The 24,601-nt window shown below is 49.4% G+C and overlaps 10 protein-coding genes across 10 annotated transcripts; 8 read left to right on the top strand and 2 right to left on the bottom strand.

The window, feature by feature from the left end:
- Positions 1 to 221: 221 nt before the first annotated feature.
- Positions 222 to 2,434, bottom strand: EV420DRAFT_1635190 (Sec63 Brl domain-containing protein; the record flags this gene model as incomplete). The annotated part of the gene is made up of 7 exons (XM_060476412.1): positions 222 to 656; positions 713 to 912; positions 968 to 1,770; positions 1,821 to 1,960; positions 2,018 to 2,132; positions 2,186 to 2,276; positions 2,326 to 2,434. The coding sequence occupies 7 exons, from the start codon at positions 2,432 to 2,434 to the stop codon at positions 222 to 224; spliced, it is 1,893 nt and encodes a 630-aa protein (XP_060338197.1).
- Positions 2,435 to 2,594: 160 nt separating this feature from the next.
- EV420DRAFT_1501951 (L-Aspartase-like protein) lies at positions 2,595 to 4,684 on the top strand. Its single transcript, XM_060471089.1, has 11 exons — positions 2,595 to 2,644; positions 2,694 to 2,736; positions 2,797 to 2,904; positions 2,958 to 3,076; positions 3,129 to 3,158; positions 3,211 to 3,391; positions 3,440 to 3,562; positions 3,612 to 3,799; positions 3,844 to 4,005; positions 4,053 to 4,263; positions 4,313 to 4,684. Exons 1-11 carry the CDS (start codon positions 2,607 to 2,609, stop codon positions 4,565 to 4,567), a joined length of 1,458 nt encoding a protein of 485 aa, XP_060338196.1. The 5' UTR covers positions 2,595 to 2,606; the 3' UTR covers positions 4,568 to 4,684.
- A 59-nt stretch (positions 4,685 to 4,743) lies between these two features.
- Positions 4,744 to 6,379, top strand: EV420DRAFT_1758150 (uncharacterized protein). Its single transcript, XM_060480542.1, has 2 exons — positions 4,744 to 4,891; positions 4,942 to 6,379. Exon 2 carries the CDS (start codon positions 4,957 to 4,959, stop codon positions 6,277 to 6,279), a length of 1,323 nt encoding a protein of 440 aa, XP_060338195.1. The 5' UTR covers positions 4,744 to 4,891; positions 4,942 to 4,956; the 3' UTR covers positions 6,280 to 6,379.
- A 159-nt stretch (positions 6,380 to 6,538) lies between these two features.
- Positions 6,539 to 7,437, top strand: EV420DRAFT_1616686 (uncharacterized protein; the record flags this gene model as incomplete). Its single annotated transcript, XM_060475149.1, has 3 exons — positions 6,539 to 6,854; positions 6,900 to 7,121; positions 7,175 to 7,437. 3 exons carry the CDS (start codon positions 6,539 to 6,541, stop codon positions 7,435 to 7,437), a joined length of 801 nt encoding a protein of 266 aa, XP_060338194.1.
- A 796-nt stretch (positions 7,438 to 8,233) lies between these two features.
- Positions 8,234 to 8,827, top strand: EV420DRAFT_1635186 (uncharacterized protein; the record flags this gene model as incomplete). Its single annotated transcript, XM_060476411.1, has 1 exon — positions 8,234 to 8,827. One exon carries the CDS (start codon positions 8,234 to 8,236, stop codon positions 8,825 to 8,827), a length of 594 nt encoding a protein of 197 aa, XP_060338193.1.
- Positions 8,828 to 8,900: 73 nt separating this feature from the next.
- On the top strand, positions 8,901 to 12,370 carry EV420DRAFT_1501935 (uncharacterized protein). Its single transcript, XM_060471088.1, has 11 exons — positions 8,901 to 9,297; positions 9,352 to 9,435; positions 9,492 to 9,748; positions 9,810 to 10,277; positions 10,330 to 10,470; positions 10,526 to 10,915; positions 10,967 to 11,243; positions 11,299 to 11,395; positions 11,448 to 11,598; positions 11,655 to 12,155; positions 12,208 to 12,370. Exons 1-11 carry the CDS (start codon positions 9,102 to 9,104, stop codon positions 12,229 to 12,231), a joined length of 2,586 nt encoding a protein of 861 aa, XP_060338192.1. The 5' UTR covers positions 8,901 to 9,101; the 3' UTR covers positions 12,232 to 12,370.
- EV420DRAFT_1501933 (uncharacterized protein) lies at positions 12,346 to 16,606 on the top strand. The gene is made up of 7 exons (XM_060471087.1): positions 12,346 to 13,432; positions 13,490 to 13,817; positions 13,840 to 15,108; positions 15,164 to 15,288; positions 15,351 to 16,041; positions 16,118 to 16,168; positions 16,228 to 16,606. The coding sequence occupies exons 1-7, from the start codon at positions 12,590 to 12,592 to the stop codon at positions 16,320 to 16,322; spliced, it is 3,402 nt and encodes a 1,133-aa protein (XP_060338191.1). The 5' UTR covers positions 12,346 to 12,589; the 3' UTR covers positions 16,323 to 16,606.
- A 620-nt stretch (positions 16,607 to 17,226) lies between these two features.
- EV420DRAFT_1501931 (uncharacterized protein) lies at positions 17,227 to 20,912 on the top strand. The gene is made up of 11 exons (XM_060471086.1): positions 17,227 to 17,800; positions 17,862 to 17,888; positions 17,941 to 17,993; positions 18,058 to 18,289; positions 18,341 to 18,406; positions 18,460 to 18,522; positions 18,577 to 18,887; positions 18,936 to 19,044; positions 19,103 to 20,080; positions 20,131 to 20,486; positions 20,545 to 20,912. Exons 1-11 carry the CDS (start codon positions 17,362 to 17,364, stop codon positions 20,752 to 20,754), a joined length of 2,844 nt encoding a protein of 947 aa, XP_060338190.1. The 5' UTR covers positions 17,227 to 17,361; the 3' UTR covers positions 20,755 to 20,912.
- Positions 20,730 to 22,306, top strand: EV420DRAFT_434839 (cytoplasmic tRNA 2-thiolation protein 1). Its single transcript, XM_060482102.1, has 7 exons — positions 20,730 to 21,103; positions 21,150 to 21,268; positions 21,326 to 21,560; positions 21,610 to 21,724; positions 21,772 to 21,962; positions 22,017 to 22,114; positions 22,172 to 22,306. Exons 1-7 carry the CDS (start codon positions 20,917 to 20,919, stop codon positions 22,289 to 22,291), a joined length of 1,065 nt encoding a protein of 354 aa, XP_060338189.1. The 5' UTR covers positions 20,730 to 20,916; the 3' UTR covers positions 22,292 to 22,306.
- Positions 22,307 to 22,577: 271 nt separating this feature from the next.
- On the bottom strand, positions 22,578 to 24,528 carry EV420DRAFT_1635181 (uncharacterized protein; the record flags this gene model as incomplete). The annotated part of the gene is made up of 4 exons (XM_060476410.1): positions 22,578 to 22,825; positions 22,879 to 23,231; positions 23,296 to 23,753; positions 23,812 to 24,528. The coding sequence occupies 4 exons, from the start codon at positions 24,526 to 24,528 to the stop codon at positions 22,578 to 22,580; spliced, it is 1,776 nt and encodes a 591-aa protein (XP_060338188.1).
- Positions 24,529 to 24,601: the final 73 nt, after the last annotated feature.

Raw genomic sequence — 24,601 nt, 5'->3', positions numbered from 1 at the left:
AACTTTCTAGTCATTCATTATAAGGTTTATCATTTATGTACTTTACGGTCGTATTAGCTATCAAATTATGCTCTGAACGCCCTACGGCTAGACTGAAGTATCCTAGATATCAAAGACAGTACTTTCTTGTCGAGATTTCTAGTTTCACCCTTTTCGGTCAAATGGCAACTGGTGACGTGCAAGAAAGGATGGAAAATGGAAAACTATAATCACAATATGCACTAATCACTATCACTGCTACTATCGTCGCCATTGTCGTCATCATCAGTGCCGCTCTCATCGTCGCTCTCCTCTTCTTGCACCTTCTTTACCCGTTGTCCTTTCATTATCGCCATCTGACCGGCTAGCGAGTCTTCCTCTGGCTCAGAGATCTCATCCTCCCCATCAGCCTCGTCCGCTTTCCTCTCCACGACCTCCAATGTTATAGGTACACTGCCCTCCGATTCTGGGCCCACAAACGTGTCGCTCACGACATACACTCGCCATGGGTTCACACTCGTGTTCGGAGGAGCCTGGAATTGTACCTTGTACGACCGGAATGGTCGTGATGCAGGGAGGTCGCGTGCATACGGTATATCGGTGATTTTCATGGGAGGGATGGCTAATCGCAAAGACTTAGGGTCTGCAAGGACTATCCACCATGAAGGTTTGCGGTTCTGATAATGAACCAAGTCAGTCAATTTTGGCAAAAGACAAACAGGTGAATACGGACTGCAGGCCAATAGGGTGCATGCGCCCACCCAGGAGTCACAACAACGTCCTCTGCGTCTTTTCGTGTGCTCAAAAATTCGTAGTCCTTGGCGTCATTCTCCTTGGTATCAGTGTCCAGTTCAACGCCTTCTACTGCTCCTAGCCTTAATTTAACAACGAGGAATACGATTGACGAAGGCGTGACTGTCTTCTCGTCAATAACTAGAGATTATGACCATGAGCATGGCACAAGCAGAACGTCAAGTAAAGAACGTACCCTTGAAGCTAGCATCCACGATATCAAGCTTTCCCCATTTCTCAACTGCTTTTTTGATATCAGGTACGCGCCCGTCCTTTTTTTCTTCAAGCGTCTTGACAAATTGGTCAAGACTTTCACCAAGTCCCTCATCCGGTTTCACACCAGGCAGCTGCGCGGCATTGCTATGCCACGGAAGCAATGCCTGAGTGAGATATCCTTGCAGTCGCATCACCGCCAGTGTAGGTACGAGCCAGCTTCGCGATGTGGCCATGATCAGGAGTGAGTTCAGGAGCGTCGGAGTATGGAGCAAGACGCGACGTTGCTCCTTTTGCAAAGCCGAACTCGCGACGGTTAGCCTTAGCAAATGCGCGTAAACCAACACCAATGCACGTTTGACGTTTTCGTCCTTCACGGTGCTAATCAGGGAGGTCCACTGTTGTCCCGCCTTTTCTCTGATTGCGCCTTCTAGGCGCTTAAGCTCGTCCTGATCTTTCGCCACGGGCTGACATTCCCACCGGTACGCCCTTCCCACCATGCCAAGAACTTCGTCCATCCCCGAGTTATCAGTCACAGATTTGAAAAATGCCGCCGCAGAGCGAGCAGTAACACCATCCTTGGTCTTTTGACGAGAACCGAACCACCAGCGTCCGACGAGCACAGGCAGACCGCCGCCGAATATTAATCCGTAAAAGCCAAGCACCCAGATATTGTTTCTGCCCTCAATGATCCAAGTGGGAAGGGCGATTCCCATGGACATTTGCTGCCTGCCATCTGGATCACCCCACTCCTCCCAATTGCGTCGAATGGTTTCGTCTGTGAGCCTTTTTGAATGCTCAGCATATGAAAAAAGGGAGTTGAAGGGCAAACTCACGATTTATACGCCTTTGTGATATCCACGAAGCGATTCTGGATCTCCTCGAGTGTCTGATTCACGGTCGCTCTGACTTTATCAGGATGGTATAGGCGAGAAAGCTTTTTGAAATGAGACTTGATTTCCTTCTCTGGAGTTCCCTGTATCACGGTATGTTAGACTATTGGCGTTTTGGAACGACTAAAGAGAATGCCTACTAATTTGATTCCGAGGATCTCGTAGGGGTCATAGACTTTGTTGTCCGATTTGGTGTTCGCGACGCGATGAAGGAGGAAGAAAACGATGGACCAGCCGACAATGATAAATATTGCTCTGGACAACTCATTTAACAGCTTTGAGCGCCCCTTTGTATGACTTGTACGCACTTTGTGGTGGGCTTATGACCCTCTGCTTTCAACAAACGCGCCCGCTGTTGAGCACAAGAATCACATTGGCAACCATTGACAGATTTATTTTCTAAAAATTCGTGAACGACAAAGCCTCGGGACGAGCATTTGGTACGCACTTCTTGAAGGGAGCGTTGACAGACTGAGAGGAACGAGGATGAGCGCAAGGAAGGTAATTACAAAGTACGCAGCCATCTGGCCGGACTCGTCATAATTGTAAGTCGCCATGACGGCGGCGGGAAAGAAAAGGAAAAGCTGGTGGTGGTTGTAGTTGAAGAGAGTAACGTGTAGATTTCGTTCGACGTGGCTCGCGATAAGATTAGATCTGACACAGCGGGTATTACGCAACATGACAACCTCGAAAATTTTGGCTCTAGAATTCTGTTATCCGACTCCATCCATGGATAACTTCAACACCTACCAGACGCCTCTTTCTAGGTAAAAATTCGTTATATTATTGTCTACCTGTCGTCTGATCGCTCTGAAGCCGCTATGCAAGCAAAGAGATGGCACATCTGTTCTCTCCAGCCGTAAGTTCTCTTACCTCGGAAAAAAGATCGATGCTACATCGTGTATACAAAATTTCTTAGAACCGATTCTATACCTGGCGCAAACTATGGCTCAACCTTGCCATCGCAGAGAGGGAACTAGGACTGCCTATCCCAGAAGAGGCCATCGAACAAATGAAACACAACCTCGTTAGTTTTCATTCTTTTTCACCCCAGCTGTGGAAACTGATGCGGAAAAATAGGAACTCACCCCGGAACAGTTTGATATTGCCGCTCAAGAGGAAAAGAAACGCCGTCATGATGTTATGGCACATGTCTATACTTTCGGCACCGTTGCACCTGCTGCTGCAGGGATCATCCAGTGCGTACTATATCCACCCATTTCACTCTATCACTGACAATTCATTGTACAGTCTCGGCGCGACTTCTTGCTATGTCACAGAGTACTTCTCCCCCCGTTCTTCGTTATCACAATCCTTTCTGATTCAATTCTAGTAATGCCGACTTAATTTTCCTCCGGACCGGTCTAGACTATCTTATCCGCTCCCTTTCCGTGCTCATCTCCCGATTGGCTTCCTTTGCCGGACAATACCGTGAATTGCCTACGCTTGGGTTCACGCACTTCCAGCCGGCACAGCTCACCACCGTCGGTAAGCGCGCAACATTATGGATCCAGGTAAGTATGGTCTCTGTGATTGAAACCGTTATCCTTAGAAAATTTCAGGAACTCCTTTGGGATCTCCGTAATATCAAACGGGCGCGCGACGATATTGGATTCCGGGGTGTGAAGGGGACGACTGGGACTCAAGCTAGTTTCTTGGCCCTCTTCGACGGGAATCATGCAAAGGCACAGGTTCCTGCATACTCTATTACCTTTTACTCACACACTCCCTTAGGTTGAAGAACTCGACAAACTGGTCACCACTCTTTCGGGTTTCAATTATGCTTACCCGGTGACCTCCCAAACCTACTCACGCAAGATTGATGTCGATGTTCTCTCGCCGCTTGCTTCCCTTGGGGCTAGTGCGCACAAGATCGCGACTGATCTACGTTTACTTGCGAACTTGAAGGTATCTTTTCCTGTGTTCGGACTTGTCCCAGTGCTTACAATAACTCAGGAAGTGGAAGAACCTTTGAATCTACTCAAATTGGATCCTCTGCTATGGCGTACAAGCGAAACCCGATGCGCTCTGAGCGCGTCTGCAGCCTGTCTCGGCATCTCATGGTCCTCCACCAGAATGCATTGATGACTTCCAGTGTTCAATGGTTCGAACGCACTCTCGATGATAGGTATTAAATTTCCCATTTTCCTTAATTACCTACTGAGCTTTCTTCAGCGCCAATCGTCGCATCACTCTCCCGGAAGCGTTCCTCACTGCTGACATCGTCATCTCTACCCTTCAAAATATATCTGAGGGTCTCGTCGTTTACCCTAAAGTCATTGCCAGACGCATTTCCCAAGAACTCCCCTTCATGGCCACTGAAAACGTCATCATGGCCATCGTTAAGAAAGGTGGTGATCGACAGGAAGCGCATGAGAAAATCCGAGTTCGTTTGCCCCAACTTTTTTTCAGAACCTGTCTGACTTGCACTATAGGTTCTCTCCCATGAAGCGGCCCACCAAGTCAAGCAACTAGGCCTGGAGAACGATTTGATTGCGCGGATTCAGGCCGACCCATACTTCGACCCTATTAAGGGCGACCTGGAGACTCTCATGGACCCTAAGAGCTTCATCGGACGCGCCCCCGAGCAGGTCGATAGATTCTTGAAGGAATGGGTTGAGCCTGCACTAGCAGATGCAGATCTACAGGAGGCCATCCGTAAATCTGTAAAGGTCGAATTGAGTGTCTAGTGGGTTTGAAAGACTGTTGAGGTTGCATGTAACTTTGATAAACAAAGAAAAAAGGGTCAACGTTAACAGATGTATATTAGTAAAACTCTTATGAATGTTAGTTACTTTTGAGCACTAGTTCGTGGCTTGAGTTCCTTCTATATAGTGGGTCGAGACTCTCGAACCCACGGTGGGTTCGGGACGGTTCGGCCCGGATAAACTCAGACCACTACCACCACGTCGCTCCAGAGACGCATAGAATCGTTATCTGCTATTCATCTGTATTTGATTCGCTGACCTCCTTGCACAGATTTAATTTAATTCCAACGCTCCTTTCTCTGTTCGGTAAGCAAGTTTCACCTTGTCCTCGCTGTGCTGGTATTCAGACCACACAGGGTCCCATTTCGCATATGACAGATACTCTGCCTCCGGAGTTACTTGCTGAAATCTTCGAATACGAGACACCCTATGAAGTCCTTGACGACTCCTCTGGCCTATGGGTTTTTTCCCGAGTGTGCAGAGCTTGGAGAGCAGCGGTACTGTCGTTCCCCCATCTGTGGTCCGACATGATCGTCAGCTCCGGTGACTCGGACAAACATACCCAGGCCAAGAATAGTCCCTTCGCAATGCTCAAGCATGCACTAGTCCGGTCTGGTCATCACAAGTTGAATGTCACATTCCGCCTGCCAGAAACTTCTCAGATAGGCAGAATTCTCTTCTATTTGTTGGAGAGTCATTCTTGTCGCTGGAAAGAAGTTAACTTCATGATTCCGGGCGATTTTGTTGACAATTTCTCTTTTCGTGGGCGAATACCAGTGTTGTCTCGACTTACGTTGAACAATCTGGGCCCAGCTCCGCTGTCTTTGACCAAAGTCTTCACAATCGCACCTCACCTGAGGGAGGTGACCTTCTCAGGTGTCCGTGGAGCGACCATGCCTTTACCTTGGGCACAGATAATATCTTTCACCGACGACCGAGAAATTAGCGGCTCTTCACCTACCGACGACGACGACTATGTCCATATTCTCCAGAATGCACCTATCATGTGCTCCCTACACGCCTTTCGCGCCGCCACATTCGCACATTCGATGCCTGCTCTCCAGAAGGTCAGGCAAACGTCTCTTCGGGAACTTTCAGTATCTGAAAGTGACGACCTTCGTTTCCTGACGAGTTTGGAGCTGCCATGTCTAGATACGTTTGTCATGCGTGTCGGATCAGACCGCATGTACGGGTTCCACACACACGCCGCCGATCACTTGCGGGCTCTGTTAACAGGGTCCCAAGCACCCCTTCAACATCTCACAGTTACTGACAAACTGTTTACGCTCAGGATCTATCCCCTCCTTGAGTCAATCCCTAATCTCATGACGTTGACGCTCAATTTCTATCATCGTCCGATTCAGAACGAATTCATATCGCGTATGACGGAGAGGGACGCGCAGGGTGACATGATCCTTCTTCCTCGTTTGAAGGAATTGACCATGCGAGTTTCGCATCCTACTACCGACAGTCCGTTTGGGAAAGGTCTCACGGAAATGATTTGTAACAGGTGGGCGGCGCGCCAGTACCGCCTCAAGTCCGTTGTCTTGGAAAGTACAGGGACTATGGCGAAAGTTGAAGATTTATTCTCTCAGGTAGAATACGATAGATTCATAAGAATGAAGAGGGATGGGTTGGATGTGAAGATCGGTATTCAGGAATCGGATATGGCGAAAGCGGTTTATTTACTTTGACACGCTAGCTGCAAGAGGAACTGGGCAAGCTGGATATCTTCTACTCTTAATTATATGTGCTGAATATCATATGATTTTTTTCCCTGATAATTTGATGGCATTATCTTATCAACTGCTGCCAATTTCAAATTCGAACTCGATTTTCAACACCCACGTATTGCTTCTGTTTTCTCTTGCTCGTGTTACACCCTGCTAGACGCGCCCAGCACATTGCGTAGAAATGGTACACATATCTGCAGCTGCAACAAGCAGCTTCCCTATGGCCTCTGGGTCCAACTCCGACCCCGAACAAGAGAGAGAAGAACAGGAGCAGGAGGACGGGGCCTCAGATGAGGAGAACGAGGAGGGTGCCAGTGATAGCCAAGATATCGCAGAAGGCATGGATCCCGACGATTTTTCAGGACCTAAGGTGGTGAAACCATTGACACCGGAGGCTCTGGCCGCTTTCAAGGCAGCGCAGGACCGTGCTGGAGTTATCTACATATCCCGTATACCCCCTGGGATGCGGCCCACGAAAGTCAGACATCTCATGAGCGCCTACGGTGAAATAGGGCGTGTTTACCTTCAACAAGAAGGTGCGTCGTTTGTTCTTGATGGTGACGCTCTCTGACCTGCAACAGATCCCAAGCGGGCTTACTTGCGACGGAAGTACACGTCTACCAAGAAACCACATTATACGGAAGGATGGGTAGAATTCAAAGATAAAAAAGTTGCCCGTAGTGTCGCTGAAATGCTCAACGCGCAACCGATTGGTGGCAAGAAGGGCACGAGATGGCGAGACGACATCTGGACGATGAAGTACTTGCCTAAATTCAAATGGAACATGCTGACGGAGCAAGTCGGTATGTGTATTTTACTAGGGCTTCTTGCTCTACATGTCTGATTTCTGTATTAGCCCACGAAGCTGCTCTGCATACTGCAAAACTGCGTGTAGAGTTGTCCCAGTCCCGAGCAGAACAACAGGATTACTTGAAGAATGTCGAGCTTGCTCGTGTCTTGAACAAGCGCGCTGAAAAGAAGAGGGAAAAGGGGGAAGAATTGCAGTTGAAGGAGAGGCCTCGAAAGCGACCTGCAGACGAATCGACTGAACAGCGGAAAAAGACAAAAATTGTCAAAAAATCAGATGATATGAACAAGGTATTGGGTAGTATATTTTGATTCCATTTGGCGACCATCCTTGGACGATCACAGTTTAATTACAGTGTTGAAATTCACATGCTTTCAAACAACTTGACTTCGAACTACGACCATCGCTCAAGGAGTACCAATAGACCGCTACTACCTTGCCTCTCATCCATCTCTTCCAGTATGCCTTCTCAGATATACGTTCTGCTGGGCGTTGAAGATGGCGCTGAAGATACTACTCTTGACGGATATAGATGGCCCATTGCCGAGGCCTTTGCTTCACTTGACGCTGCCATTCAAGCTATCCCATCCCATTCATCGACATCAGCGACACCCGTCCTGATTACCTGTTTTCAAGAGGAGGCTCTTCGCGCTGTTGCTGCCAGCTTTGGAACAAACATAGGGGGCCTTCAGCTATCTTACCCAGAGGGCATCGAAGTAAAAACCTGCAAGTCTGAACACCTGGCAATAGAAGCTGGGTTCTTGATTCGCTCTGGCGTCGCTGCCGTCGGGGAAGAGGAGACTTTAACAGTGATTCTTTGCGGGCACGGCGATACAGAAGGAAAGTTCTCTGCTGGACAGACTTGTTAACCAAAAATACCCTTGAAGGTGCCGTTTATCAATGCAAAGGAAAGGTCGTGGTCGTGTATACTGGTTCCACAAACTGTGCCCATTGGGCCAGTGAAGAATGGGAACTTGTTGCTGTGGTATCGAAGCACGAAGAATCTGAACATATAGTGGTCCAAGAATCTGAAGGATATCATGGACATTATCCTCTAGCTAGTCCTGCCTTGCATTACCCCAGAGAATCGACCAAAGGTGATTCGAAATGGCGCTCTGTGGACGAGTTGGTGACCAAAATGAATGCCTTCCGCCTTGCTTCGAATCGTTCTTTTTGCAGAGGGGCATATTTCCGATCAGTTCCATGTGCGAGGAGGAACGGGACACACCGTCGACCTCGAGTGACGACGATGAGATGCTCCAACTGTCCATCTCCATCCAGCAGCAGTCGCTCAGCACGGTTGCGTCAAATGTCCACATTCTGTGTTACTCGCTCTGGTATCTGGCCGGTGGTGACAAGCGCGAGCGTATACGCTCCTTTAAACACAAGATACCACTTATTTTTCTTCGGAAGCATGAGGCTTTGCGTAAGCGTGCTCAAGGTATTGCTAAGATGATGGAATGGGACACCACTATTGATCCTCTGATGCTCGACGGCCCTGTCAAAAGGGATCTAATCAAGGAAGCTTGCGAGGTGGGTGGATGCGACGTTAATATCGTGACCTTCAAGGGCGGATGGCTGGAACCTGCCTACTGGTTGGCGAGATTGTGGAAAGCTGCTGGAGAGGTGCCAGTCGACAAGCAGAAATGGGATAAGGCAGTGGCTGCAACTGCAGATATCGAGTATTTATCAATTATTTAATTATAATTTTAAATATTTTTTGCGCACGGACCCTTATTTTAAACTCCGATTTAAAATGTGTATTACGGTTTGAGCAACGTCGTCGTGGGCTTCATTGCGGACACAAGTGAACGCGGTTCAGCACGGTTGAGCTCAAGAGTGACGCCAGCCTTGCCGCCTTGTGAACGTGATCCCAAGAGGTCTGTGCTTCACTATGCTCGACCTCTCTTCCTCGCAGGCTCTGATCAGCCGTCTTCTCGTCTCTGTTTCTCTCTCAGTTCTTTTCCTCTGAAAGATGTCCTGGTCTTCCTCGTACCTTCCTCCGTCCCGTCGCTCTCGTTCTCGCTCGCCAGGGCCCGACTACCAGTCTGAACAGCAGCGGCTGGCGGACCTAGATGTTTGGAACGCCGACGAGAGGGAACAAGTGATGGGTCTCGAAAGAGACAGAGGATACAACCATCGGCGAAGGCGCAGTCCGGCGCAAGATGGAGGTTAGCACTCGCTTATTCACCTACCATTAGTAGTCGTACTGAACAATCTTGTAGGGGGCAGCAGGAAAAGGCGACGGTCCATGTCTCCATATGAACGAGACCGATACGAGCCTCGTCCTCGATACGGCGACGACTATGGTTTGATCCATATTCTTATCTCTTCTCGGTTTTAACCTTAATTTTGCCTTCTACAGATCCTTACTTTCGCGGGCATTCACCCCCGAGACGCGGTCATCTCGCGAAACGAGCCCCTCCGGATCCTCATACTTTCGATTACCCGGCGTCCCTAAAACAATACGCTGACTGGTTTCGGTACTTTTTCCCTCAAAAGGCCATTGATGAAGACAACGCCGACAAGGCTGCTGAGCAAGAAGCCGGAGATGGTTCGAAACCTCGAAATGGCATTAAAAGCCACTGGGAGCAGTACAAAAAGGAATTTGCGTCGAATCAAGTTAGTCTTGTAGCCGGGCTTTTCTGGCATGTACTGTATCTAAACGTTCCCTTCTATCTAGCTGAAGACGATGTTCGAACACCACCGGAAGTCGCCATGGTTTGCTGAGAAGTATGATCCGTCTCCTCCATACCAGATGCTACGTGCCAGGATTAGGAAAGAGGGCTGGCGAGGCCGTCTTGTGACATTCTTACATGAATTGGAATCGGGAAAGTTCGACCCTGATCTCAATGAGAATGAGCCCAAGTCGCCGGTGAAGGATGTCCCGGCCAACGGAGAATCCAAGGATTCAAACGTCGCTACTGAGAGCAAGGCTGATGGTGACGACGAACTGCAGTTCAACCCTGACATCGATTTCGACCCTCTTCTGGACCTTGATATCTCACGGGACCTCAATGGCAAATCTGATAACAAGCGATCAAACAAGCGAGACTGGGACCGTGGTGAAGAGATCGCCGTACGTCCTGAGGGCAACCAGATCATGATACGGACTATTCCACCGGACATTGGACGCATCAAACTTGAAGAAGTATACGCCTTTATGCTAAAAGACTTTAAGGTATTCTAACGCACCCGTGTAGGTCTGTCGTAAAATTCCAGGTTTTGTCTATCTCGCGTTAGGTGATCCCATGCAGAAGCGCAACTACTACCGTGCTGGCTGGGTTCGTTTTCAGGAAGACGCCGATATGGTCGTCGCCATGAACGAATTGTCGGAGAGAAAGGTATCTTTTAGTCACCTTCTTTGAGACGGACTTTTAAAGCTCATATTTATGGTAGATCGAAGGTTTCAAGTTACATGTTACGCACATCATGCGGCCATTTTTGAATCGTGTCCGATATGCACCCGAAATCGCTAGCAAACCTGATAGACTTGAAAAGGACCTTAATAACGCAAAAGCCTTGGCTGCCCTTCTCGAGGAGGAAGCTTATAAGCTACGACACATGAAGGTTAAGCTCGAGGATACTCTGAAAGTTGATGGTGACTCAGCAACCCAAGGTCAAGCTGATGCAGCGGACGCGGCGCAGGAACCTACGGATGATGACGAAGACGAGCCCATGGAAAGAGGTAGTGATGCAGTTGAGCGGCGCATTGAAAAAATCATGTCCGACTTACGTGAGCAAAATCTCTTTGATTCAAATGACGAAGCGCTTTGGACTGCAAAAAAGGTAGGTGGAATTTTGTAGTCAGGAGTTTACGCACTCAACTCTATCTACCAGACTCAAGTTTCATTGGATCTTTATATTGAGTATCTGCGAGCAGCGTTCCTCACTTGCTACTACTGTTGTGTCGTTAGCGATCACATTGAGGCATTACATCGTAAGTGTGTCAAGCACGTAAGGAAGCCCCTGCCAAGCGGGCAACTTGAAGAGATGGTGAGGGCAGCAGAAGCGGAGAAAGCAGAGAAAGAATCTAAAATGCAAGAGGAGGAGTCATTTGGTAAGGTTGGACAGGATGAGAAAAAGGCGAAGAAAGATGACCGATGGAAGCGAAATGGTGAGCACGGTATCTATCTTAACAGGATAGTGTTTAAAAATAGTTGTTCGTTTAGACGAGCGTTGGTTGGATTGGTTGGACTCCAAAATCGCACTTCTCATCAATCGGGACGGTGTCGATGTCCGCGAATATGGCGGAAAGAGCTACGATGAGTAAGTTGTTAGCCACTTTCGACGTAAAGCAATTGTCCTTGAAATGTTGTAGGATATTGGCTCGGGCCGTAGACCCCTTCATCAAGCAAGAAGATGAAGGCAAGTTTCGGTGCAGGATGTGTCAAAAGTTATTCAAGGCTACGTCCTTCGTCGAAAAGCACATTGCCAATAAGCATCCCGAATCAATCAAAGAAGTTGAGGATGTAAGTAGCACAGTCATTCTTGTTGACTCGAATTCATGATTGTCATCGCTCAACAGGTGCCCTACTTTAACAATTTCGTCCTTGATCCGTACCATATCCAACCTTTTACCCATCCGCCCATCCAGATGGGTCATACTAACCAGATGGCGCCTCCGCAAGCGTATGGTATCCAAGGCCCTTTGCATGGTCATCAGTACCAACAAGGCCCACCTCCCCCCGGACCTTGGGGCGTGGACTTGTACTTTTCTGGACTTGGGGTATATCCTCTTCCACCGCAGCGCCGTGACGACTCTGTTGGACGTCGACTTAGTGACCGTATTGGGGGCGGTTCCGCGACGATGGAGGGACCTGTCATCCCAGCTGGTGCCGGTCTCCCGCCTAAACCTATGTCTGCATTGGATACTCCCCTTAGCAGCGGTAACAACCGAAGAGGGGTGAGGAGTGGTGCTGCGCCAGCGACTGGGCCACCTCCCCCTCCCCCTCCTGATGCGAAGGAGGACCCCCGAGCCGCAGCTGGCAAGAGGGTTAGCTATCATGACATGGACCTGGTAGCGGAGGTACGTGATATTTTATTGTTGTTGGTTCCATTCGCGATAACATTTGTTTTAGGGCGATGTGGAATTATCGTATTAGATTAGTTATTGGTTATATGGTCCTGGAAGGATAAAAACAATACGGTTTCTTGTTGTCGCAATCTGTTCTACTAATTTGTACTTGTTGATGATTGAAATCAAACATCCTTTCTCACTGCTGCGTCGGGTGAGGTTTAACTCGAAGAATTGCCATTTAGGCGCCTTACGAATTTATGCTTACGACCAAAATGGGAAGTCGTTGGCGGTAAGTAATCTACTCATTACCACCGTGGTCTGCCACCGCCGTCTGCCGGCACCCTGATACAAGTCTGCTGATCGTCTTTCCTTCATACCACCATCACCATTGCAACTTTTCTTCCCTATCCCCGTCGTCGGCGCAGGCCACCGTCGCACTGGCCATGTCCGTGAACGGGTTCCCTGCATTTCACGTCAATGGCACTGGACCGACCCTCCAGGATGCAAGCATCTCGGACTTACCCATGTTACCAGCTGACTTTGACTTCAATGGCCCCGACAGTCCCATCTCTGTTCCCCGGAGGACCTCTCAGCTTGATGAAGAATATGGATGGGTAGAAGAGCAAACTGAGAAGTTGGACGTCATTGAGGATCCATCGACTCCTACTCACCATCAGTTTTCCAACTCCAAGTCCCCATCGCTTTTGAAGTTGCCGTTAGCTCAACCCCATCCACTGCGCGCTCTCACCATGCCATTACCGTCGCAGCTTGGGGATCTCCAGAATCCCCATCGTACTGAGCCTGGTTCTCCTCAACCACTACGGACAGATACATTACCACCAGAGCTCGTTCAGTTTCATGAGTTGTCATTGGAGCTTGCGGACGTGGTGCAGACGGTCATTCAGACAATGCTACAAATTTCGCCATCGCAGGTGCTGGATCCATCCAAGGAGCAGTTTTCTAGTTGTTCTGTCGCAGTTCCGACACCGTCTCTTTCGTCCATGTTCACTGCTATGCGGAACCTCAATTTCATTTCAGCGAATATGGCGAGCATCTTTTCTCAGGCCTCAAAACTTGAGAGTGCAGGAGGAGATGTGCTGCCTTTTCTGTCCTTTGGCGGCGAGACTACGTTTGATGTAGGGGAGCTATTGCAAAGCGTGGGTGATGCTTTGGGAGGAGCGGCGGCTCAGGTCGGAACGGAACTAGTCATTTTTCATGGAGATGTAGGTTTCAAACATGTCTATGTGAAAGGAAACGAAAGCGGCCTCTCCTACGTTCTAACTCACGTACGTCAATTCGTCTACCACAATTTACTTGTCCGCCTGTGCTAAACCTATCACTAGATCGTTCGCCAGGTCTTGTTTACAGGGAAACATGGCGACACCGTCGAGCTGGGACTCTACGTTGTCTCAGGTGGGACCAAATCCCCGACCGTCGATCCACGATCCTCTGTCGATGTCCTTACGGCACCCGAGGATTCAGATGGTTCATTGCAATGCAAGATAAGCATCACGCACAAGTTTGCTCCCCTGGATCCATTACACGATGATAGTGCCGTAACACCTCGACCACCCCCTGATTTCTCAACGACCCTTCTCGAACGACTGTTGCACAAAGTCGGGGCGTCCTTCGATCGGACCACCTTCAATCGGACCGTTCCTAATCAAACAGGTTCCACTTTCAAGTTTGGAAGACTTGGCTTGGGAATTCTCGTTCAATGCGTCACCAAGTTCGCCGCCCGCTCCCGATCCTGCTTCCATTATCATTCACGGTCTGGCCGACCGTCCTCTTCCTTCTGGCGAACCGACACTAGCACAGTTGTCTGCCTTCGCCGAGACACTCAGAGCAAAGAAGGCCATTCTCTATGCGAACGTCAAAGGTTACTTCGCTCACTACTTAACGAGTTACTTGACTGAATGGGGTATGGACGTCAGTCATGCTGCAGATGGTGTTGCGGAAGCTTCGCCGAGCGCAGGTGCTGACTCGTTGACCTCGAACGGCCTCTCCTCTCCGCTTTCTTTCATATTCATAGATGATGACGTTGAGGTTCTCAAATCGCGGCTGGTAGCCTTTCGCGCCGAACAGTATCCTTTGAATCCCCCCAAACGTCCTACCCATCGTCGACATCCGTCATCCAACCCTATTACCCGTGGTCATAATGTCACAGGCTCAATCTCCTCGTCTCCGGTGGTAATAGTGCACTTCACCAGCCTTGGCAATTTTAAACTAGTTCGAGAGCTGATTCAGTCCACCCTTACCCCCTTCTCGCCCGTTCCTGAGATTATCGTGGTGCCCAAACCCGCAGGACCTCGTCGCTTCTTGACAGCCCTACATACTGTCATCACCAAGCCTGTTGTGGACCCCTCTTTCACACCAATAGCAACGTCACCGATTACGCCTGGTGCAACTGTGGCGAATGGATCCATAGGCCATACTCCTTTGCCTAGCACTTCGCTGTCAGGACCAACCAGGCCCTCTGGATCACGATCAAATTCTGAGCGATCAATAAGGTCGTCGAAGGACATTCCCTCCTCGCCACTGGTCAGGTCATCTGGCGGCGAATACTTTCCTGTTATCAGATGTGGGACAACATATTCGGGTGGCGTCGTTATCCAGCGGTTCGATGGTGACTCCGGAGGCCTCTTTTTCAGTCCAAAAGGTTCGAAACCTGCAACTCCGAACACGGCTTCTGATAATGCAAGGTCTTCGAGGTCGTCTTCATTTTCCAAGCAGGAAGTTGGTCAAGCGCTTCTTGCAACAGCTCCCTTGAATGTTTCACAGGCGACCCCAGAGCAACTGTCTGCCTTCCCGGTAGTCTCCTCTCGTAACACCCTCGGATCTCCGAAGTTCCGTTCTCCGCGAAAATACAGCATCAGCCGTTCCTTGGAAAGCGCCCCCTCGGCTGTGACGATACCACCCGACAACAACGTTGTACCGCCCATCAAGGTTCTCATTGTCGAAGGTAATTTGCGTTTTCTATCTCGTCTTTGCACTTTTTGTGATGTATCTCTGTCTAGACAATGACATCAACCAGCGTTTCATTGCCAGGAATCTCAAAAAGATGAAGGTCAAATACGACGCTGTATCCGACGGTCAGGCAGCCGTTGAGAAATGGCGTACAGGGGAGTTTCATCTTATACTGGTTTGTCTATTCAACACTAGTCCTTCTTTCTAAGGCTCACTTGCGTAACCTTTTCTTGCCAGATGGATATTCAAATGCCTATCATGGATGGCATCGCAGCTACCAAGCAGATCCGCAGAGAAGAAAAATGGAGGGCCTTACACGGTTGTTTACATGGTCCCAGTGGCGACGATATGACACCGCTCGCCCAAACTCCAACAGAAACTCCCGCAACAACGCCGCATCCTTCCAGTGTTATCATCGTCGCACTTACGGCCGGTTCGATGGAACGTGATCGTGTAGATGCGTTAGCGGCCGGTTGTAACGACTTCTTAGTGAAACCGGTGACCACGGTTTGGCTGAATAACAAGGTCATCGAATGGGGCTCAATCAAAGCATTACAACGATGGGCTGAGCCTGACTTTCGCAGCTCCCAGGCGGAGCAAGCTCGATCGGTAGCAGAACGGTTAGTCGTACCTGAACATCGAAGGACACCCCCACCGGGTCAGTCTTCCACTGGGAAAACGACATCGACGGCCCCTCATCCACCACCACCTCCCCCTCAACCGGTGTCTGATGTTCCTCCGACTAGTGCAGCCTTGGGCAGCTCTGTGACCTCTGCTACCGCATCTACTTCGTGGAGCACAAACCAACTGTCTCCGACAACACCACATCCACACCTTGGAGTGGAAGCACCCATCTCTGGAGTAGATTCCTCCCCTCTGTCGTCTAATCACCGGCCTCCTAGCGGCAGCGATAGCAATACCGTGAACGGTTTGTTCTATTTTGACTCTTCGGCTATATCATGCTAATGCAGTCGCGATTTCACCCCAATGCGGACAATTTGTAGACCCACCGCTTGTAGATGGTTCTGTGAACGGTGATTTCGATGGAATTCATGGTATGTTATCTGCTTTCGGCGCTTTGACGTCAGCCGCTGATAGATGGGATTGTAAAAAGGAAATGGTTCATTAGGGACCTTAGACTCTGCAAAGAGTGACCCTCCTGCGAAGGAGGAACAAAACGCGGGCGTCGCGCATCCTTTTTTTCGATGACAACTTTGGGCAACCTTTGGGCTTATGGTATGGACCTTCATCTGTCCCGTTTATCTGAAGGTTGCCGAGTACATTCGCAAGTATTCGTGACAACTTTTTACACACGTCTGGTTCTGACACGCCCTTGACCATTCCTTAATTGATATACATGGTCTTTTTTGGTTTTGACGATATGGGCTATCTTGGGGTCTGTGGTTTATCATTAGGGTTTCTTTTATTTGGGGACTTTCCGTGTTCTGTATCACTTAGCGCATATTCATACACACAAAGATATCTGTTCAAGTATGAGGCGTGAGAGCTGTGATTAAGTCTCACGCATGGCGCCAAATTCGCTGCCAGTCTGCGAAGTCACAGAATTCGAAACACTTCGAATGGCGTCTGCCAGGGCCTTCGAAAACTCTGTGGAAGCAGACTAGGCTGAAATGCTCAAGCGGTTCTCACAACGTCAAATCAGCCCTGTCGCTACCCGCGAGCCTGCGCCAAAAGCATGCCTGAAGGGTCAGTGCTCCAGTGCGAGGTCTAGACTGGGGGGATGAGAGTGGAAAAACCTCCGTGAAGATCTAGGAACGGATCTATGCGATAAATACTTCCGCCGGAATTCAACTGGCGCGAAATGAAGAGAGAAATTTCCCACATTGAGACTAGAAATTTCTCTACCATATGCTCTCTTTGCGATTGGAGTAGACTTGTTATTGGCCTTGGACATGGGTTGCTTCTAGGGGCGGCCGGCATCCTCCGAAGGTGAATAGCTCAAATGGGCTAATACACCGCTGGAAACACGAGGAATCTCCAAGGCATTCCCCCAAAGGGGGAAGAAACATTAAAAGTGTTATGCATTATAAGAATAGAGTGAAGATGACTCGATTTTTCGTTCTTGAAAAGCAAGTCAGAGTGCCGGCAATAACGGCATTTTTCAAACTCCGCCTACCTCCGCGCCCAACTTCTGGAGAATGGAATTTCATGTTGAACTCGTATTTTGCCTTGCCTTAGTCCTTCGTGGGCGCTGTCTGTATACCTTGCATTTCTTTCATTGTCCACCATGGAGGCGATAGAAATTGCTATCGATCCCCATCGAAAGACAGACATTCGGCAACTACTGAATCCCCCGCATGAAGGCGCCTCTGCTTACCCCGCACCTGATCTGCAACACCATTACCCAGCGGTCGCGTCGCGTCAACCTCACCCTCATGCTCAACCAGTTTACTTTGGGCATGTACCTGCGCCATATAATGCTCCGAGAACGGATTGGAGCTCTCCATCTTCTGCCGACAGCAGAAAGGCAAGCGAATCGATTGCTCCATCACAGCAATATCCTCAACCAGTGATGAATGGCGATGGCCGCTTTGGCATTCATACACCACGTACTATACGATCGGCGAGAATGAATGAAGAAGGCGCATATACCCACAACCCGTGGAGCAATAACAGCCAGAGTGGTGGCAGCGAGCAGTATGCTATGTATTCTGCCGAGCGGACACGTCTGTCTTGTTATAACTTTCTTCTTTACACCTCAATATTAACCTGAAATTTTTGGTACAGCGCTGGCAAGCGATTTTCCCGCACAAAGTTAGTTGCCACCTTATGAAAGGCACGCGTTCGGTGCTTACTCGCAACTCAGATACCGTTGCATATCAGCAGCCAGAATACCGTGAACCGGAGCCACCCGCAGATGTAACTTCTGCCTAGTCGCCGCCCTTCCAGTTATTCCGAATCCGAATCCTACGAAGCATATCAGAATTGTGCAAGACCCTCTCTTCGTCAGGCGACCAAACGGTCCATGCCCGAACAACAGCATCATTCGGATTTCTACTATCAACAAGGATATGACATGTCCCATCAAACCTCTTATCAGGTCGATGCCCAGTATGAGCCCTCTACGTCCAACGGGAAGCGGACGTCTCCCCATTCGGACGACTCTGTCAGGCCCAAAAAACAGAAGAAACAACGCACTTCAGAACCCGGTCCTCGTGCGTATAAAGAATCTGTTGTGTTGGTCATCATTATCACACCATCTGTAGACCCATCGAAGCGCGGGTACAATGCTAAAAAACGCAGTGAAGCGGCTCAAATGACCGCTCAGAACAGTTAGTCCAACAATACATTTGCTCGGCGCCCTAATTTATATTAACTTCTGTAGTGCAACTCGCTTCCTCTCTTTCGTATCAGACGAACGGAAAAGGAAAGGAGAGGGCTATTGATGGTATGTATGTTCTCGTGAGAACCCGTCTCTCTGATCTCCCTCACGTATACGCAGCCGCCGGACATATGTATCTTGTCGAAGATCCGACAAACCAGGCCAGTGGCCAACTTATTCCGGAATTGCAGTTAGCCCGGTGCATGTCAACTCGATACAGGAATGAGGAGTTCTCTCGCTGCGTTTCATGTACCCGGCGCTGGGCTGGAGATACTTGTCGATTCCAGGGTGTTCGCTACTTTCTCAAGGATGAGAAGAGTAATCTCATGGGTGTGAGCTTCGTCACAATACCTCCCGGCACGATGCCTACCATTAAGTATCCTACCGAGTGGAATATTCCGCTCTCTGGCGAGTATATAAAAATCACAAAGGTAGGTATTGTGATTTTGAAATATGTCGAAGGACTTACTGGATTCTAGCGGACTACTGCTCGAGCATTGTTACCCATTCTTAAACAAGAAAAAGATCACATAATAAGGAAGGAAACCGTTTATCGAACTCGGGAAAGCGAGGTTAGGGCAACATGCGGTGTGTTCCCTATCTAAAGGCACGGTTCTTAGCTCGTATACTAAATCATTTCATTCAGATACATGCATGACATCTCTTTTCTGCAATACATGGATGTGCCGGGTATGCGGACGCGAGGCCTGCGCCGATTGCTTTACTCAAATTCAGGATCTCACCATGAACCTTCCTGAAGCTACTCACGCGGAAATCATTGAACAACAGCAGCGACGGGAACAACACTCGAACCGAAATCCATTCTTTCTTGCTTGCAATAAACGCCACGAGCATCAGGCGAAGGATTTCCTCCGAGTGACGCGTTTCTGCAAGGAGGAATTGGAGGACGCCATTGCTGCGATGGAAATTGTCAATATGGAGGCAGACAGGGAGTCAGATGGCTGTGATGCACCTAAGATGATTGCACCTGCCTCGGGTTCCAACACAGACAGCAACGGGGTCCGAACACCACCTGAAGTTAAATCACTAACCCAGCAGACGGTCAAATATTCTACTAACTACTCGCACCATCAAGACCAAGATCTCTCCCATGCCCTCATACCCAAACCGCTCATCCCTGCTGCCCCTGGGCCGCAACTGTATCCGAATGACCACAACCCGACAAACATGCCAGACGTGGTTCCCTTCCATCCGATTCACCGCCTAAAGCCTCAGGAGGTCACGGCTAACATCTTTCACGTACATTTAATGAACGGTCAGCCGGTGTTGATTAATGGCATGCTAGACAAACTGAAGATATCCTGGTCTCCGGAGTATTTCATCCAGCATCACGGAGATGAAGGGTGTCTGATTGTGGAATGTCAGACTGATGTGCTTAAACGGGTCACTGTTGGGCAATATTTCTCAGAATTTGGTCGGTATGAAGGTCGAAAGGACTGTTGGAAACTGAAGGATTGGCCTCCGTCTTCAGACTTTCAGTCTGTATTCCCGGAGCTCTACGAGGATTTCTGTCAGGCAGTCCCTATGCCCAATTACATACGACGAGATGGGGTGATGAACATCTCGTCACATTTTCCTTCGAATACGGTTTCTCCCGACTTGGGTATGGCTTCTTTTCTTCCCGGTCGTGTCATGTATTAATCCTCACTGCAGGACCGAAGATGTACAACGCGATGGCGTCAAATCAGCAAGAAGGGAGTAAGGGTTCCACACGTTTGCACATGGATATGGCGGATGCGTTGAATATCATGACCTATTCATGTGCCGCTCCTGATGGCAGTCCTGGTTGTGCTGCCTGGGATCTCTTCCGGCGTGAGGATAATGATGCGATAAGGCAGTTCCTGAAGCAGAAGTTTGGATTCAACGGCCAGGATCCCATCCATAGCCAGCAGTTCTATCTCACGGAGGATTTGCGCCGGGAGCTCTGGGAGAAATATCACGTACAGAGCTACAGAGTATATCAGCGTCCAGGAGAGGCCATCGTCATCCCAGCTGGGTGTGCCCATCAGGTAGATTCATCCTTTTCGTCAAGCAGGCACGACACCTACTCACGGGCTTTTTTCGTAGGTGTGTAACTTGGCTGATTGTATCAAGGTGGCAATCGACTATGTGAGCCCGGAGAACATCAGTCAATGTGAGCAGTTGACGCGCCAGTTTCGTGAACAGAACCACAATAAACAGTGGAAAGAGGATGTGCTTCAGCTGGGATCAATGCTATGGTTTGCATGGCAGTCTTGCTGTCGGCAGGAGAGGGCACTTCGAGAGGCCACACCGTGAGATGTCATGTACACTATTCTATTTTGCTTTCCTGGTTCTGCTTGTTCGATTCGCTGTAGCATACTATTACTTTATCGCTGGGGAATATTTGTATTACGGAAAAAATGTGACAACCTATAGTTGGACGGATATTATTTATTTATACCCTTGCTTTTAACCGTCATGGCACCCAAGACTTGTGCGCTGTGCAAAACATCCCGAGCGATGCTGAAACGTCCCAAGACTGGACAGCAGATCTGCAAAGAATGTTTTTTCTATGTTTTTGAGACGGAGGTGCATAATACGATAATTGAATCGAAGCTGTTTCAGCCTGGGGACCGGGTCGCAATTGGAGCGTCTGGAGGGAAAGGTATGGTTCCTTGGTTCGTTGCGCATCTCAATGCTTACTCTTGTAGACTCCACCGTCCTGGCGTATGTCATGAAGACGCTGAATGAACGATACCATTACGGTCTCAATTTGTTTCTCTTGTCCATAGACGAAGGAATAACAGGCTACCGGGATGACTCACTCGAGGTGCGTCTTCACCTTGCCAGGCCACGGAAAATATGTATTTCTAAACTGCTGCTTCAGACAGTGAAACGGAACCAGGAGCAATACGACATGCCCCTCAAGATCTTGTCTTACGACGAGCTCTATGGATGGACCATGGACGCCATTGTAGCAGAGGTGGGCCGGAAGAACAACTGCACCTTTTGTGGGGTTTTTCGAAGGCAGGCACTGGACCGGGGCGCTGCTATGCTTAATGTAGACCACATTGTTACGGGCCATAATGCAGATGATATTGCGGAGACGGTCTTGATGAATAGTGAGGACCCTTTGGTATTTCTATTGATGAGGAGCTGATTGCGTTATAGTAATGCGGGGAGATATCGCGCGGCTTGGTCGATGTACCTTGATATGTACTCAAGGGGAGGACACAATACGACGGTCAAAGCCTTTCAAGTATACCTACGAGAAGGAAATCGTCATGTACGTGCTCTAACTGAACTTTTCTTCCAATCTCATGCCGTCTTTAGGTACGCTTATTTCAAAAAACTGGACTACTTCTCAACAGAGTGCATATACTCACCCGATGCGTATCGGGGCCATGCACGGACTTTCTTGAAAGATCTCGAAGCTGCCCGGCCGAGTGCTATTATAGACATCATCCATTCTGGTGAAGCATTTGAAGTCAGCGAAGAAGTCAAGGCAACGCAGAAATTACAACGTTGGTGACCTCTTTTGATAACTGAACTCTTTATTAACTTCTTGTCGTACCCAGAGACGTGCAAGAGATGTGGTTACATGTCAAGCAACGAGCTATGCAAGGCATGCACCCTTCTGGAGGGGTTAGAGCGCGGAATGGCTAGTTCTGGCATCGTCAGTCGGCCATATTGTTGTTTTCCGAATCGTATGCTAACGGTTTGATATTTACAGACGGAGCGTGCGAGGAAAAGATTAGAAGCTGAAGGCCCGACTCCTGATAATCTTCGTACCATCCCTTTCTTCAAACCGCCGTCCGGTAATCCGACTGTCACGATAGAAGTGCCTTCATAACAAGATCTCCACTGTTAAGTAGACTCTGACCTCCATTTGTATCGATACTGCACGCATTAGACATCTAATTATTTTGCTTCAAACGTTCTCCCCCTCTGCAACAGGACGACATACATCGTACTAAGTACATCCACGGCTGCGACAACTAATGCTATGTATCACTACTTAAGTAGACGTTGAATGTATTACATGTCCGTATATATGAGCCAAATAAGATAACTATACGTCCTTACAAGAACAAAAAATGCAATCCGAAACAGAATCCAAGGCCAGAATGTCGTCTGCATTAGCCTACCACTTTTACCACAATCGTACCACCATCCTCCAGTGGACCACCTTCGACAAATACCGATGGCGTGCTTTCAAACGAAATAATTCTCTCATCCCCGCCTACTCTAGGCCGTAACCCTTCTTTCAGCGCTAAGCGCAAAACGGCACCGATACTTTCCCGGATGTCGTCTCCATCCCAGTCGATGTCCTGCGCGACGCTAACCCACGCATACCCAACCTTTCCATTGTTCCTGCCCTCGTCTCCTTATGACTGTTCTTCAGAGACCGAAGCCCTGCTTTGAAGTGATCCCCAGCACTCGGTATCGTTCGCTCCGGCACATCACCAACAAGAGTCGTAAACTGTCCCTTGCTGCGCGGAGACCGCTTCTTCAAGCTCCCAAATGCCCCCTTCTTGGCGGGACTATTCTGCGCGGAGCCAACACCACTGAGTAGCCGTTCAGATATCTCCCAGATTGCCTTGCCGCCTACAGTGTCAAGCACGGCGTCAAACGCGTCGCCATCAGCCACAAGTCGTTCGATGACCCGCACCACAGCACCTCGTCTACCTTCCTCACCCAGCGAACCGACGTCACCATCATCAAACACGACTTCTTCACCACCCCAAGATCTCACTCGATCCTCCACTTGCTTCATATAGTCCGGCCTCTTCCTCGGGATCGGAAAATGAAGGCATGGAAGCATGCACGGAGACGCGCCATCCTCTTCTCACTAACATCTGTACCGCCATCGCACCAATGCCGTCGTGTCCCCGAAGTACCAGTGCTCGTCTTCTAGGACCATGTTCATGGACATTCGGAGATCGCGGCGTCACATCCAGTCCTTCTAGCGGGCCTTGGGCAGTTGCCGATGGAGTTAAAGTCGCTGATGAAAAAGCTGCTACAAATGTGCGTACTGCGCGATAAGCAGCTACACCACACAAGGGTAACAAAGCCAGCTCGCTGGGCGACAGATATCCAGCTTCGTGGGGAACGGATCCAGTAAGTGATTGGCCTGATACTACGGAACGCGTTGATAACGAGTCTCTGGAATCAGAATACGTCCCCGCGAAGGGTGGACGAGGGACACTATCGCTAAAGGAGCGATCATCGTCACCCAATGACTTCATGCGCGGGTGAGGGACTTTGTAAATCCGATGGCGGTCCACGATAACGAATTCTTGCAGGGCGCCACACTACGAACATCATTACGTTGGTATCTCAAGACGGAAAAATGAGCTGAACAAAACTCACCTTTCTCACATCCAAAAGGCCGACAACCCAATCGCCCTTCTTCGCCACTTCCTCCTTCACCTCCCAGCCACTTTCCAGGACCCGCCCCACAAAACTGCGCCCAGGGACAAAGCCTACCTCCACTGATGACTCGGACCCTCCCCAACGGTCATCGACACCATCTTCGCTCCGACCTCGCTGATGACTGGGCGTTCTTGCGAGCCTAGCCCGCAAACTAACGCTTCTCATCAAGCTTGGCCGTGCTTGTCCAGTCATACTACCACTTCTACCCATGCTGGAGCTACTCTTCGACGCCTTAATGCCATCTTCGCTCCCTACTAGCCGAGCATCGATTGCATCGATGCCCACGCTCCAGACTTGCACCAAGACGCTGCCGCTAGGTACATACGTTGGCGGAGCCCGATAGCTTGTGAATCCTAGTACGGCATCCGTCGATCTCTGCTTCCCCCTCCCCCGAGAAGCGGTAGATTCTTTTCGTCCTAATATACCTTTGAATCCTTTGGTTCCGCTGAGACCCCGGACAACCTCAACACTAGCCATAGTCGTCTGTGCTATGCCGCTTTTTGTCAAGTCAACCTTGCCATCGCCTGCTCCGATAGCACCGAACATCGAAGTCCTATTCCCACTTCCGCTTCCGCTGGCGAACGGTGGTGGGGGTGCGCGAGGAAGTGTAAGAGATGTGAATCCCGGAGTACCCTGGGATGGTATAGACGACATATGTGAAGTAGAGATGGATTCAGGAAGAGCGGAAGAGCTAGTTGCTGGCTCCAGCTGGTTGTCCAATGATGTG

Source organism: Desarmillaria tabescens (assembly GCF_030435595.1).
Source record: "Desarmillaria tabescens strain CCBAS 213 chromosome Unknown EV420scaffold_2, whole genome shotgun sequence".
Taxonomy (NCBI): domain Eukaryota; kingdom Fungi; phylum Basidiomycota; class Agaricomycetes; order Agaricales; family Physalacriaceae; genus Desarmillaria; species Desarmillaria tabescens.
This window is presented reverse-complemented; position numbering and strand designations above follow the sequence as displayed.